Here is a 12,507-nt window from a genome sequence, read left to right as displayed (position 1 = left end):
GGATGGCACTGCTGAGCACAGGTGGGCGGCACTGCTGGGCACTTCTGGGCGGAACTGGTGGGTGGCACTGCTAGGCACTGATCATCAGTGCCCTGATGATCGGTGCCGATCCCTCCTCTGACAATTACCGGTTATCAGCAGTACTTTCCTCACGTTCTGACAGCGTGAGGAAAGTGCAGCCGAGAACCGGCAATTGCATTTCCCGGTGATCAGCGTGTCATTGGACACGGCTGATCACATGGTAAAAGGCTTCTGTGATTGGCCTTTTACTACATCACGTGATCAGCTGTGTCCATAGGACACAGCAATCACAGAGATCGCCAAATGTGTGCCCCTGGGGGTGTGCAGGAGAGCGCATTCTGGGAGGACGTCATATGACACCCTCCCAGAACTGGCTGGCCGCAGTGCAGTCGTCATTCGGCTATATGCGGTCAGCAACTAGTTAAACATGTCCAGTAAAAAAAAAATTAGGCCAAAATGTATTCTGCTCCATGTCTTTGCTAAAAAAAAATCCCAATACGTGTAAATTAATTGGCTTACATGAAAGTTATAGCGTTTACAAATGGCGGTATAGATATTGGGATTTTTTTTTTTACTAGTAATGGCGGTGATCAGCGACTTATAGCGGGACTGCGGCGGGCATTCTGACTTGGTGTCACTGACATCCCCAGTGACACCAATACAGTGATCAGTGCTAATAAAAAGCGCTGACACTGTACTAATGGCACTGGGCAGGAAGGGGTTAACATGAGGGGCGATTAAAGGGTTAACTGTGTGCTAGGAGTGTTTTATTAGAGGGCGGTGTGTTGGTGCTTCACTGTAAGCACACTGCTTTGGAGGGCTGTGCTGTGCAGGAGCTGACAGAGAAGAGAAGTGTTTGTAAACAAAAGTTCTCCTCCCCGTCAGAGGTGCTCGGCAATCACTGGGTGCCAGAGAGTAATCACCAACCAGGACCCGCAGCATACCCGGAAATGCAAAATCACATGTGTATATATACGTGATTTTGCGCACCCGTGCCGCCCTGTAGCAGTATCTCTGCTATAGGGCGGTCAAGAAGTGGTTAATTAGTTATTGTAGTAAATGTCCTGAAACAAGTTTTTCCATATTGATCCCAGTCTCAGATATCCATCCTAAAATGTGATGTGGTGCTTTAATATAAAGGAGACTTGAACAGTGAGGTGAGGAGGATTCTGGGAAGTTACCTTGATATCACTGATCTGTATTAATAAAACTCAGACCTGGCTGGTGAGGTGAGAAGGATTCTGGGGATATCGTTTTGATTTTACTATTCATGTTCAAATATAGATTTTTTTTTTCCCCTTTGAAGTCTGGTGATCCTGTGACTGTTACAGCGGTACCGGGAATTCTGGGACATTCTCCAGTAACAGGGTGTCACTCTCTATTTGTCCATGCAGGAGTGGGAGTATTTAGAAGGACACAAGGATCTCTACAAGGACGTCATGATGGACAATCAGCCGCCCCTCACATCACCGGGTAAGAGGAGACTTTATTGTAAAGGAGAGAGCAGTACGGAGGATCCACCTAGATCCCCCATCATCTGATAAACACATAGAAACAATGGATTCAGTCAGTGTGTGTGTTTCCTACAGATGGATCCAGTCATGGGAACCCACCAGAGAGATGTCCCCGTCCTCTGTATTCCCGGGATTCCACACAGGAAGGTCACACCATTCCTCACCTTCATCAGGTAGATGATGACAATTATTGGTAGTTGTGATTTATACACAGCATGTTTGTTACAATGAATGTTTTATTATATATTCAGAGTGGAAACCTCGGAGATTATAATATTGTTGTTAAAGAAGAGTTTGAAGATGATGATGAAGAGTATGGTGTGATGCAGCACCTTTCTGAAGGACACAATGATCTCTACAACGACATCATAATGGAGCCACCTAATAGCAGAAACCCCCCAGAGAGATGTCCCCGTCCTCTGTATTCCCAGGATTCCACACAGGAAGGTCACACCATCCCTCACCATCATAAGGTAGATGATTTACAATTATTGGTAGTTGTGATGTATAAACAGCATGTTTGATACAGTCGGGATGTTGAATTTGTATCACCTGACCCCCAGGCAAGCAGCAGGGCTCACCGGTCAGGTTAAAGCATTCGGACGGCAGTGCTGCCTGCCAGATTGCTTTCACGCAGTCCACCACAGTGCCAGCCTCTGACCCCTCACGTGTGAACCTCCCCCCGCTCACCAAGTCTCCCAGGCACTGATTGCCCAGCCCGGGACTGGCTCAGTGTGCGCCGGTGGCTAGAGGGGAATGTAACGGAAACGACTCAGATTGCGCTTGAGTACTTCCATTAGAATACCGCTTCCCCATCCGAACACAGACAACAGACACCACAGTCGACCATAAAAAACTAGACGACACCAGTCTTTAAGTAAACCAGGAGGTAGACTAGTTTATTTGAACACAGATACAAGATATATACACTCAGGGGACAATCCCCCCTCCCTGCATAATGACAGGGCGGGGCAATCTACATTTAGTAACAAGAGACACACAGGTATTCAAACTTCACACCAGCAGACAGTCCCATCAGGATGGAGGGCTGCTGGAGACACCCCCCCACTAAGCTAATACACATAAGCACATACATCCCATAATAGTTTGCTCCCAAGCAAGACAAATAATAGAACAATGGGATGCAACCACATAACATCAAACAATCCACAACTCCCACCCCACCTATCTAGACATGTCTACACAGTCTGAGACAAAGCCCACACAATATTAGGACAGATCACCCTGTACCCCTAACAGGCACAGGGTGATTTACACATAAGAGGGATATGAGGAGCTGAGACAGGGGTCTCCCCACCTCTCCAAAGTGAGCTGGGTTCCATGGGCCCCCCACCCAAAGTGACTCTTGTCACATATCTCCCCTATTGGCAGGAGTAAATCCCAGACGGGTTGACTTTAAAGTTAGTCTGTACTTCCAGTCCCCCAGTGCCAGCACCCACACAGTACCCCAAGCAAATTGTCCCACACAAAGCATTACTCAGCCAGCCAACCTCTCTCATAGAACATACCCGCCGCTGGGGAGAAGTACTGACTGATTCTTCTTCCTGAAGTCCTCTCAGCTGCTGGAGAGAAGACAGGGTGGCAGGGCTGACTCCATCATGCTTTTGGGGATCTGGGCCAACTGTCCAGCCTCCCTGGGGTATCCAGGTGGGGACTGTAGTCTCTTCCACTTTGGTTAGCTGAGGGCAGAGTAAAATCACATAGATGGTCAACCTGATTTCTATTCTCAACTGCAATGAGTAGTTGTCCTCAGTGGGGGTGGGGCAGAGGTCACTGACTCTCTGTCTGGCTGCCAGCGCTTCGGCTGTATGGTTTTGAACATTCTGGAGCTCAGTCTGCTGCTGGGGAGAGCGGCCAATCGCCCCAGCCTCCATGATGCTGTGGAGACACTGTAGTTGCTAGGCAGAGACCAGTGGCGCTCTGTCCTGTTTCCAGCACTTCTGCTGGGGACCCCACATCTGCTTCAGCTAACTGTGGGGGAGGGAGGCCGGCCTCCTCTACTCCCAGACTGTGGATCTGCTACTGAGATACCATTCCTCTGTCACTCTCCCCCTGGTGCACAGATCCTGGCTTGGGAGGGAAGACAGTTTCCTCCACTCTGGCTGACTGTGGGGGAGGGAGGACAACAACCTCCTCTCCCTTCTCCCCCTGGGCCTCTGAATCTACTGCAGGTGTGGGGAAGACGTCCTGGACCCTCTGTCCGGTTGTCAGCACTTCAGTTGGAGAAGTTTCTTTTACATCCAAAGATGCTGCTAGCATGGAATTCCATGTCCCGGTCAGTGGTGTAGGAGAAAGGCCGGCCACCTCTTCTCTCAGGGAGACTGAAGTTGCTGTTGGTACTAAGTAGAGCTCAGCAATGTTTGGCCCTGTTGCCAGCTATTCTGGAGGCTCACCAAGTTGTTTTTCCTCAGCAGAGAAGTCTATAAAATCCCCAGCCTCTGGAATGGCTAAATGTCCAGGGCATGGGCTGGTGGCCCTTGGGCCCAGTGCCAGCACTTTGGCAGGTGACTTATCACCCATAATATCCTCCAGTGAAAAATCCATTAGATCCATACATCCTGGGATCTGTCATTGGAGGGATGAGACGACTGCTCCATCTTCCATACCCTCATCCAGTTGTCAGCGCTTCAGCCGGAGAAGTTTCTTTTACCTCCAAAGATGCTGCTGGCAGGAAATCTCATGTCCCGGTCAATGGTGTAGGAGAAAGGCCGGCCACCTCTTCTTTCAAGGAGACTGAAGCTGCTGTTGGTGCTGGGTAGAGCTCAGCAATGTTTGGCCTTGTTGCCAGCTCTTCTGCTGGAGGCTTGCCAGGTTGTTTTTCCTCAGCAGAGAAGTCTATCAAATCCCCAGTCTCTGGAATGGCTAAATGTCCGGGGCATGGGCTGGTGGCCCTTGGGCCCAGTGCCAGCACTTTGGCAGGTGACTTATCACCCATAACATCATCCAGTGAAAAATCCATTAGATCCATACATCCTGGGATCTGTCATTGGAGGGATGAGCCGACTGCTCCATCTTCCATACCCTCATCCAGCTGTTGGACAGACGTATTCCTCCATCCAAGCTTGTCCCATGCAGAAACGGGATCGTCTAGGTAAGCCAGCACTTGCTGCATCCGCCAAAAGACCTCCGTTGCTATTGCTATGGGTGGTATCTGTCTCTCTCCTGCTATCACAACCTTGGAAAAAATGCAAAAATGATTAAGGCAGCAAAAGTGATAAAGGATAAGCCGGACACTCCCCTTCCCTGATGAGCAGCCAATCGGTGTTCATCACTTCAAGGTCTCCCCCCTCCCTGCTAGTCCCCGGGGGGAGGAGATATACAGTGCAATGTTAAAAAAAATTAAATGTTTAAGTCGCCATAAAACCCCTTTTGATTTTAACCACTTGCCCTCCAGAGGATTTCCCCCCCTTCCAGGCCATTGTTTGCGTTAATGCACTGCGTTATTTTAACTGACAGTTGCGCGGTCATGCAACGCCGCACCCAAATTAAATTTACGTCCTTTTTTTCCCACGAATTGAGCTTTCTTTCGGTGGTATTTGATCGCCTGTGCGTTTATTTTTCGTGCTATAAGCAAAAAAAGACTGCTAATTTTGAGAAAAAAACCTATATTTTGGACTTTTTGGTATTAAACATGCCCAGTAAAAAATCTAATTTCATCATAAATTTAGGCCAAAATGTATTCTGCTCCATGTCTTTGCTACAAAAAAATCCCAGTACGTGTAAATTGGTTTACGTGAAAGTTATAGCGTTTACAGATGGCGGTATAGATCAGCAAATTTTAGTGGGACTACGGCGGGCATTCTGAACCTGGGGAGAACTGACATCCCCAGTGACACCAATACAGTGATCAGTGCTAAAAAACAGCACAGACACTGTACTAATGGCACTGGGCAGGAAGGGGTTAATGTGAGGGGAGATCAAAGGGTTAACTGTGTGCAGGGAGTGTTTTACTAGGGGTTGGGGGTGTGTGCTTCACTGTAAGCACACTGCTCTGGATGGCTGTGCATTGTGCCCGAGCTAACAGGGAGGAAGACTGTAAACAAAACAGTTTTCCTCCTCGACGGTGATTGTCAGTAATCGCCGGCTGACATTTTTGGCTGCGAATGGTGGCGTGGGTAGGGCGCATGCGTGGCTCATGTGCGCCCCCTACCTGGAAGTGCAAAATCACATATTTATATGTGATTTTGTGCACCTGTGCCAACGTGTAGCAGTATATCTGTTATATGGCGGTGGGTAAGCAGTTAAAAGTCCCAGACATTACTAACAGCACCTCCGATTTAAATATGGTTTTGGTTAAAATTGTTTTGTTTTTTTTATCAGGACAAGTAGATTGACATGAGTGACAAGTAGATTGGAACACCGATTCAGTCCCTGGACAAGTAGTTTTTAAAAAAAAATTCACACCCCTCTACAATTAATGTTTTATTAAATATTCAGACTAGAACCCTCAAGGATCATAATATTGATGTAAAAAATGATTTATAAAGAGGATGAAGAGTATAAAGTGACAGAGCATCTAGAAGACAGACGTCAAACACAAGGCCTGAGGACCAAATCCGGCCCTCCAGGTCATTTCATTTGGCCCTCAGCTTTGGCATCCCCATCATCTCAGAAATCAGTAGAAGAGAGGAATACAGAACTCCTCCGCCAGATCCTGCACTTCTCCATGCAGCTGTGGAGAGGCTCATCTCTGCAAACCCCCACCCCGAGTTTCACCAGTTGGCAGCAGAGAAGAGGACAGAACTCCTCCTACAGATCCTGCACCCTCTTGTAGCCAACTCCTCTGGTCTCAGCATTCAGCTGACTCCAGCCCTCCTCTGGTCCTCCTCCAGACCCTGCACGTTCTGCTTCCCAGCTCCGCCTCCAGCAGGTAAGGGGAGGTGTGCTGTGATGTAATGGGGGTGGGGTGCTCTGGACATCTAGCTTTACAGATACATCCGGCCCTTTAAGGGCAACCATAATGCTGATGTGGCCCGCCATGAAATTGAGTTTGACACCCCTGATCTAGAACATGGACTTGTGGAAACAATGTATTTTTTAAATGTGATATCACAATTTTGAGGCTTATAATTTACAGATGGCGTTTTTTCCCATTTTCTTGGTTTAGGGTGAAGATCTGATAGATATAAAAGTTGAGGTGAAAGCAGAAGAAGAAGAGACGTATGTGAGGGATGATCAGCAGTCTATGGAGGAGGATGGAATAACGGGGACATTTATAGAGGAGGACACTCCTACAGAGATCAGCACAGGTGGGTCATGAACACTAAATTATTATTATTATTATACAGGATTTATATGGCGCCAACAGTTTGCTCAGCACTTTACAATATAAAGGGAGACAATACAGCAACAATACAGTTCAATACAAGAGGGATAGGAGGGCTCTGCTCCTTGGAGCTTACAATCTAGGAGGGAGGGGCTAGTGCTACCAAAGGTAGTAACTGTGGGGGATGGACTGGTAGGAGGAGTAGAAGATTCCATTATTAGCTGAGGGCGGGATAAGCTTCCCTGAAGAGATAGGTTTTCAGAGATCGCCTAAAAGTGAACAGAGCAGGCGATAGTCTGATAAATTGGGGTAGGGAGTTCCTGAGGATGGGAGAAGCTCTGGAGAAGTCCTGGAGATGAGCATGGGAGGAGGAGACAAGGGAACTAGAGAGCAGGTCAAGTGAGGAGCGGAGAGTACGGTTTGGGTGATATTTAGAGACAAGATCGGTGATGTAATTTGGATCTACATCCAAATCCATTCCTTTACCCATACTGCTCACTGATTGGTCCAGAGTAGGGCAGGGACTGGGTGATATCGGCCTGTAATCCCCTGGTCACTTTCCTGAGCTGGAGTGCGCTTTTAGTCGGATGAGATATGGATTTGTTGTGCGTTGACTTTCACCGCCTTTCTGAAGCGGCTTAATAATCTGATAATGTTTTGGTCATTTTTTGTAAATGTCTATTTTTGCTCTGCACTGTGACACGGGAAACAAACTGCCTTTAGTAGCCAGAACTGCACCTTGCAGGTAGAAGGGGTTAAAATTGCCAGTATGGAGGGAGAGAGGAGGACTTATAAAGAACTACCCCGCCTTGATAAAGATCACCATTTCCCATCGAAACATGAGGGATGTAGGTGACGTCACCCAGGGAGGGGAGTTCTTGTAATATGTTTCCATGAGTCATGTTGTCAGCCAATTCATCTGTGGCCGGGACCCCCACTGACGCCGCTGACTCTCTCTCCTCTCTGCTTTGATCTTATTGAATCTGTAGCTGCACTTGTTTGTCGATGCTGCTTCTCACACTGGACTGGTCTGCCACACACTGGAAACAGCCGACCTGAAGGATAGACACCATCACTGCCTTGCCACTGATTCATATATCTGTGGCAACTATCAATATTTAAAGGGTCCTGCATAGTCCTGACATCTACACACTGATTGATCGATTGATATATATATATATGCGTGTGTGTGTATATATGTATGTATGTGTGTATGTATGTATACAGTTGTGTCCAAAATTATTCAACCCCCAATGCTGTAAAGGGGTTTAGGGACTATAGTGTACATTTGGAATTGTATTCAGAATCAAATCCTACAAGGACGTTGTAACTACCCAAATGCAACTAAAATGACATCAATTGTTTATGTAATACAGTAGTAAATGGTTCTTATGTGGTTTCTTCATTGCCACAATTATTCAACCCCTTAAAGACTACCACTCTGAAGAACAGAGGTTCATACAGGTGCTTTCCATCAGGTATTGAAAACACCTGTGGATGTCACCGAGCAGCAATCAAGCATAATAAGCACCAATTAGGCAGCTTTAAAATGACTGTGATACTCAGCTCCTTCTAGACATTTACTGGTGTGGTTACAAACATGGTGAAGGCAAGAGAATGGTCCAGGAAGACAAGAGAAGAGGTGATTTCTCTTCACAGGAAGGGCAATGGCTATAAGAAGATTGCAAAGATGTTAAACATACCAAGAGACACCTTAGGAAGCATCATTCGCAAATTCAAGGCAAAGGGCACTGTTGAAACGCTACCTGGTCGTGGCAGAAAGAAGATGCTGACTTCGACTGCTGTGCGCTACCTGAAGCGTAGAGTGGAGAGAAGTCCCCGTGTGACTGCTGAGGAACTGAGAAAAGATTTGTCAGATGTGGGTACAGAAGTTTCAGCCCAGACAATAAGACGCACACTGCGTAATGAAGGCCTCCGTGCCAGAACTCCCAGGCGTACCCCCTTGCTGTCTCCAAAGAATAAGAAGAGTCGACTGCAGTATGCCAAAAGCCATGTGGACAAACCACAAAAGTTGTGGGATAGTGTTCTGTGGACTGATGAAACAAAATTAGAACTGTTTGGGCCCATGGATCAACGCTATGTTTGGAGGAGGAAGAACAAGGCCTATGATGAAAAGAACACCTTGCCTACTGTGAAGCATGGTGGAGGGTCAATCATGCTTTGGGGCTGTTTTGCTTCTGCAGGTACAGGGAAGCTTCAGCGTGTGCAAGGTACCATGAATTCTCTTCAGTACCAGGAGATATTGGATGGAAACGTGATGCAGTCCGTCACACACCTGAGGCTTGGGAGACGTTGGACCTTTCAACAGGACAATGATCCCAAGCATACCTCCAAGTCCACTAGAGCATGGTTGCAGAGGAAAGGCTGGAACATTTTGGAGTGGCCATCGCAGTCACCAGACTTAAATCCGATTGAGAACCTCTGGTGGGACTTAAAGAAAGCAGTTGCAGTGCGCAAGCCTAAGAATGTGACTGAACTGGAGGCCTTTGCCCATGAAGAATGGGCGAAGATACCCGTAGATCGCTGCAAGACACTTGTGTCAAGCTATGCTTCACGTTTAAAAGCTGTTATAACTGTAAAAGGATGCTGTACTAAGTACTAAGATTGAATGTCACTTGGGGGTTGAATAAAACTGATAATGCTGTGAGCACAGAAAAGACATTTGTGGTTATTTCATTATAACTGTTATGTTATATTTGTCTGACCTACAAGTGCCTCTTTAATGTAAATGTAAGCAAGATGACTGAATGATCAAAAGCAATGTCAAACTGGCCAAAACACTCAATTTCAGTGGGGGTTGAATAATTTTGGACACAACTGTATATGTGTGTGTGTGTGTATATATACAACACATTCTCCCAGGGTTCCTTGCTCTGTGGTCTGCTGGCTGTGCCGGGTGGAGGGATATGTCTGTATAGTCTCAGACCCAAGTCACTGAGTGCAGTCTCAGGAGATGGGAGGCAGCGGTGTGGGACCTCTGCAACTTGTCTACAGGAAACATTTAGGTGTCCACTGATTATTGAATATTATGCATCCTGACCCCTGAAATATATAATTTATATTGTATAGTACATTCTCCTGACCCCTATATATATATATATATATATATATACTCTATGTTGTACATTACATACTCCTGACCCCTGCACTATATACTGTATGTTGTACATTACATACTCCTGACCCCTGCACTATATACTCTATGTTGTACATTACATACTCCTGACCCCTGCACTATATACTCTGTTGTACATTACATACTCCTGACCCCTGCACTATATACTCTGTTGTACATTCCATAGTCCTGACCCCTGCACTATATACTCTATGTTGTACATTACATCCTCCTGACTTCTGCTCTCCCCCTCCCCCCACTGCTATATATACACATAATATGGATTCTCTTTTGTTACACCCATTTCCTACCAGCTGGACATTTTATATCGGATGATGTGATTGGAGCACAGACTTGTACATGGTGATAATAATGTGATAACATCCTCCAACTTTGGACCCTTAAACAGAAAGTGATAATGAGGGAGGAGTCAATACCCCAATGATGGTGGTCTTCAGGATCAGTCCAGTCTTCATCTTGGTTGTTCTCCCCCCATCCTCACTCTCTGACCTCTGGTGGGGCTCAGCCCCGCTGTTCTTCATGACTAAATCATGGAGTAAATAAGGAAGTGCACTACTTCTTGTGTTGGGAAGATGGCGATGAGTGATAGAGGGGGTGGGGACCCTCGTCCTATAATCCCCTCATCACTGTCCCTCCTATAAAAGACAGTTCTGGTTGTTTCCTCACTCTCTGACTAAGGTCCATGAATAAAGAAATGACCTGGTAGGAGATCAGAGGAGCCATTTCCTAGTTCCCTTGAGGGTGTAATTGTAAGCTCCTTAGAGACCAAGCTGCCTGATGTGGGCGGAGTCCTGGTTTGAGGGAACCAATCAGCTCCTGTCTAGTAATCCTCTTTGTCTTTGTATTTTAGTCCATGGCCGGGAGATGAGGAAAACCTCCGAGGATTGTCTCACTTTGTCTCCAGACTGGAAAGTAGAAGATGAGGACATTACACAGTATAGTCCAGGAGAAAACCCGGCTCCCTCCCATGTCCATCCGGCACCACCCAGTGTAGATGGACCATCGGATTCCTCGTATCCTGAGGAACCTCAGACTGTGCGGGACCGGGCCGGCCTTCCAGCAAAGAAGAGCTTCTCCTGTGCTGAATGCGGAAAGAGTTTCCGTTTGAAATCTGATCTTAATGTGCATAAAAGATCTCACACGGGTGAGAAGCCGTATTCCTGTCCTGAGTGCGGAAAAAGTTTTTCAGATAAGTCCAATCTTAAAAATCATAAGCGTTTGCACACAGGTGAGAAGCCATATTCCTGCCTTGAGTGCGGGAAAAGTTTTTCAGATAAGTCCTGCCTTTATAATCATCAGAGATTGCACACGGGTGAGAAGCCTTATTCCTGCTCTGAGTGCAGGAAATGTTTTGTACAAAAATCACAACTTGTCACACATCAGAGGTCTCACACAGGGGAGAAGCCATTTTCCTGTCCTATGTGTGGGAAATGTTTTTCAGATAAGTCACATCTTAACAGACATGAGAGATTGCACATGGGGAATAAGCCACATTCCTGTTCTGAGTGCGGGAAATGTTTTTCAGAAAAGTCACACCTTTACAGACATCAAAGATCTCACACAGGGGAGAAGCCACATTCCTGTTCTGACTGTGGGAAATGTTTTATTCAAAAATCAGAACTAGTCACACATCAGCGCTTGCACACGGGAGAGAAACCGTATTCCTGTCCTGAGTGTGGGAAATGTTTTTCACAGAAGTCCAATCTTTACAGACATCAGAGATTGCACAAGGGGGAGAAGCCACTTTCCTGTCCTGAGTGAGGGAATTGTTCCTCACTGAAGTCCTGTCTTCCTGTACATCAGAGGTCCCACACAACCCTGGAGGTGTATTAGTGCCTTGAGTGCGGGAAATGTCTTTTAGATGAATGTTGCTGGACATCCCAGCTCTCATGTGGGGAAGAAGCACACCCTGATATACACCTCAGATATACTCCATGGCTGATCTTCATCATGGAAGAAACAGTTCATAAGGAGATCAGAGGTCACCAAAGACACGGATGAAGTGTGGGACCGGTTTGGCCATTGATGGCAGGAGAAGAATAAAAATGGAGTCACCATCTTTCATTGGCTGAGTACATTTTGTGGTGGGAAACTTCACAAACACTTAGAGGTCTGTTAATAAAACATTTGTTGGATAAATGTGACAAGCATTTACTGTGTCATGACCAATTCTGTCCATATTTTATTTATTACCGTAGTTATCAATCTAGTGGCAATTTTGGTACATTTGTGGTGGGAGATTTCACAAACACTTAGAGGTCTGTTTTTAAAGTGTTACTAAACCCCGGACTCTGCATTCACTATATCCGCTCTCCCCGGACCCCAAATTCACTATATCTGGTCTCCCCGGACCCTGCATTCACTATATCTGCTCTCCCCGGACCCCGCATTCACTATATCTGCTCTCCCCGGACCCCGCATTCACTATATCCGCTCTCCCCGGACCCCGCATTCACTATATCTGCTCTCCCCGGACCCCGCATTCACTATATCCGCTCTCCCCGGACCCCGCATTCACTATATCTGCT

At 46.6% G+C, this 12,507-nt stretch overlaps 1 protein-coding gene across 1 annotated transcript in view; it reads left to right on the top strand.

The window, feature by feature from the left end:
* LOC149429913 (uncharacterized) overlaps positions 1 to 12,507 on the top strand; it is a 195,738-nt gene that overhangs the window by 62,616 nt on the left and 120,615 nt on the right. The window contains 1 exon segment of the mRNA XM_089666363.1: positions 11,113 to 11,637. Coding sequence (XP_089522489.1) covers positions 11,113 to 11,637 — 525 coding nt within the window.

Source organism: Staurois parvus, unplaced genomic scaffold, assembly GCF_062004578.1.
Source record: "Staurois parvus isolate SC_StPar_1 unplaced genomic scaffold, SC_StPar_1.0 ptg002686l, whole genome shotgun sequence".
Taxonomy (NCBI): Eukaryota; Metazoa; Chordata; class Amphibia; order Anura; family Ranidae; genus Staurois; species Staurois parvus.
The sequence above is the reverse complement of the archived record's forward strand: the minus strand, read 5'-3'. Positions and strand labels throughout refer to the sequence as shown.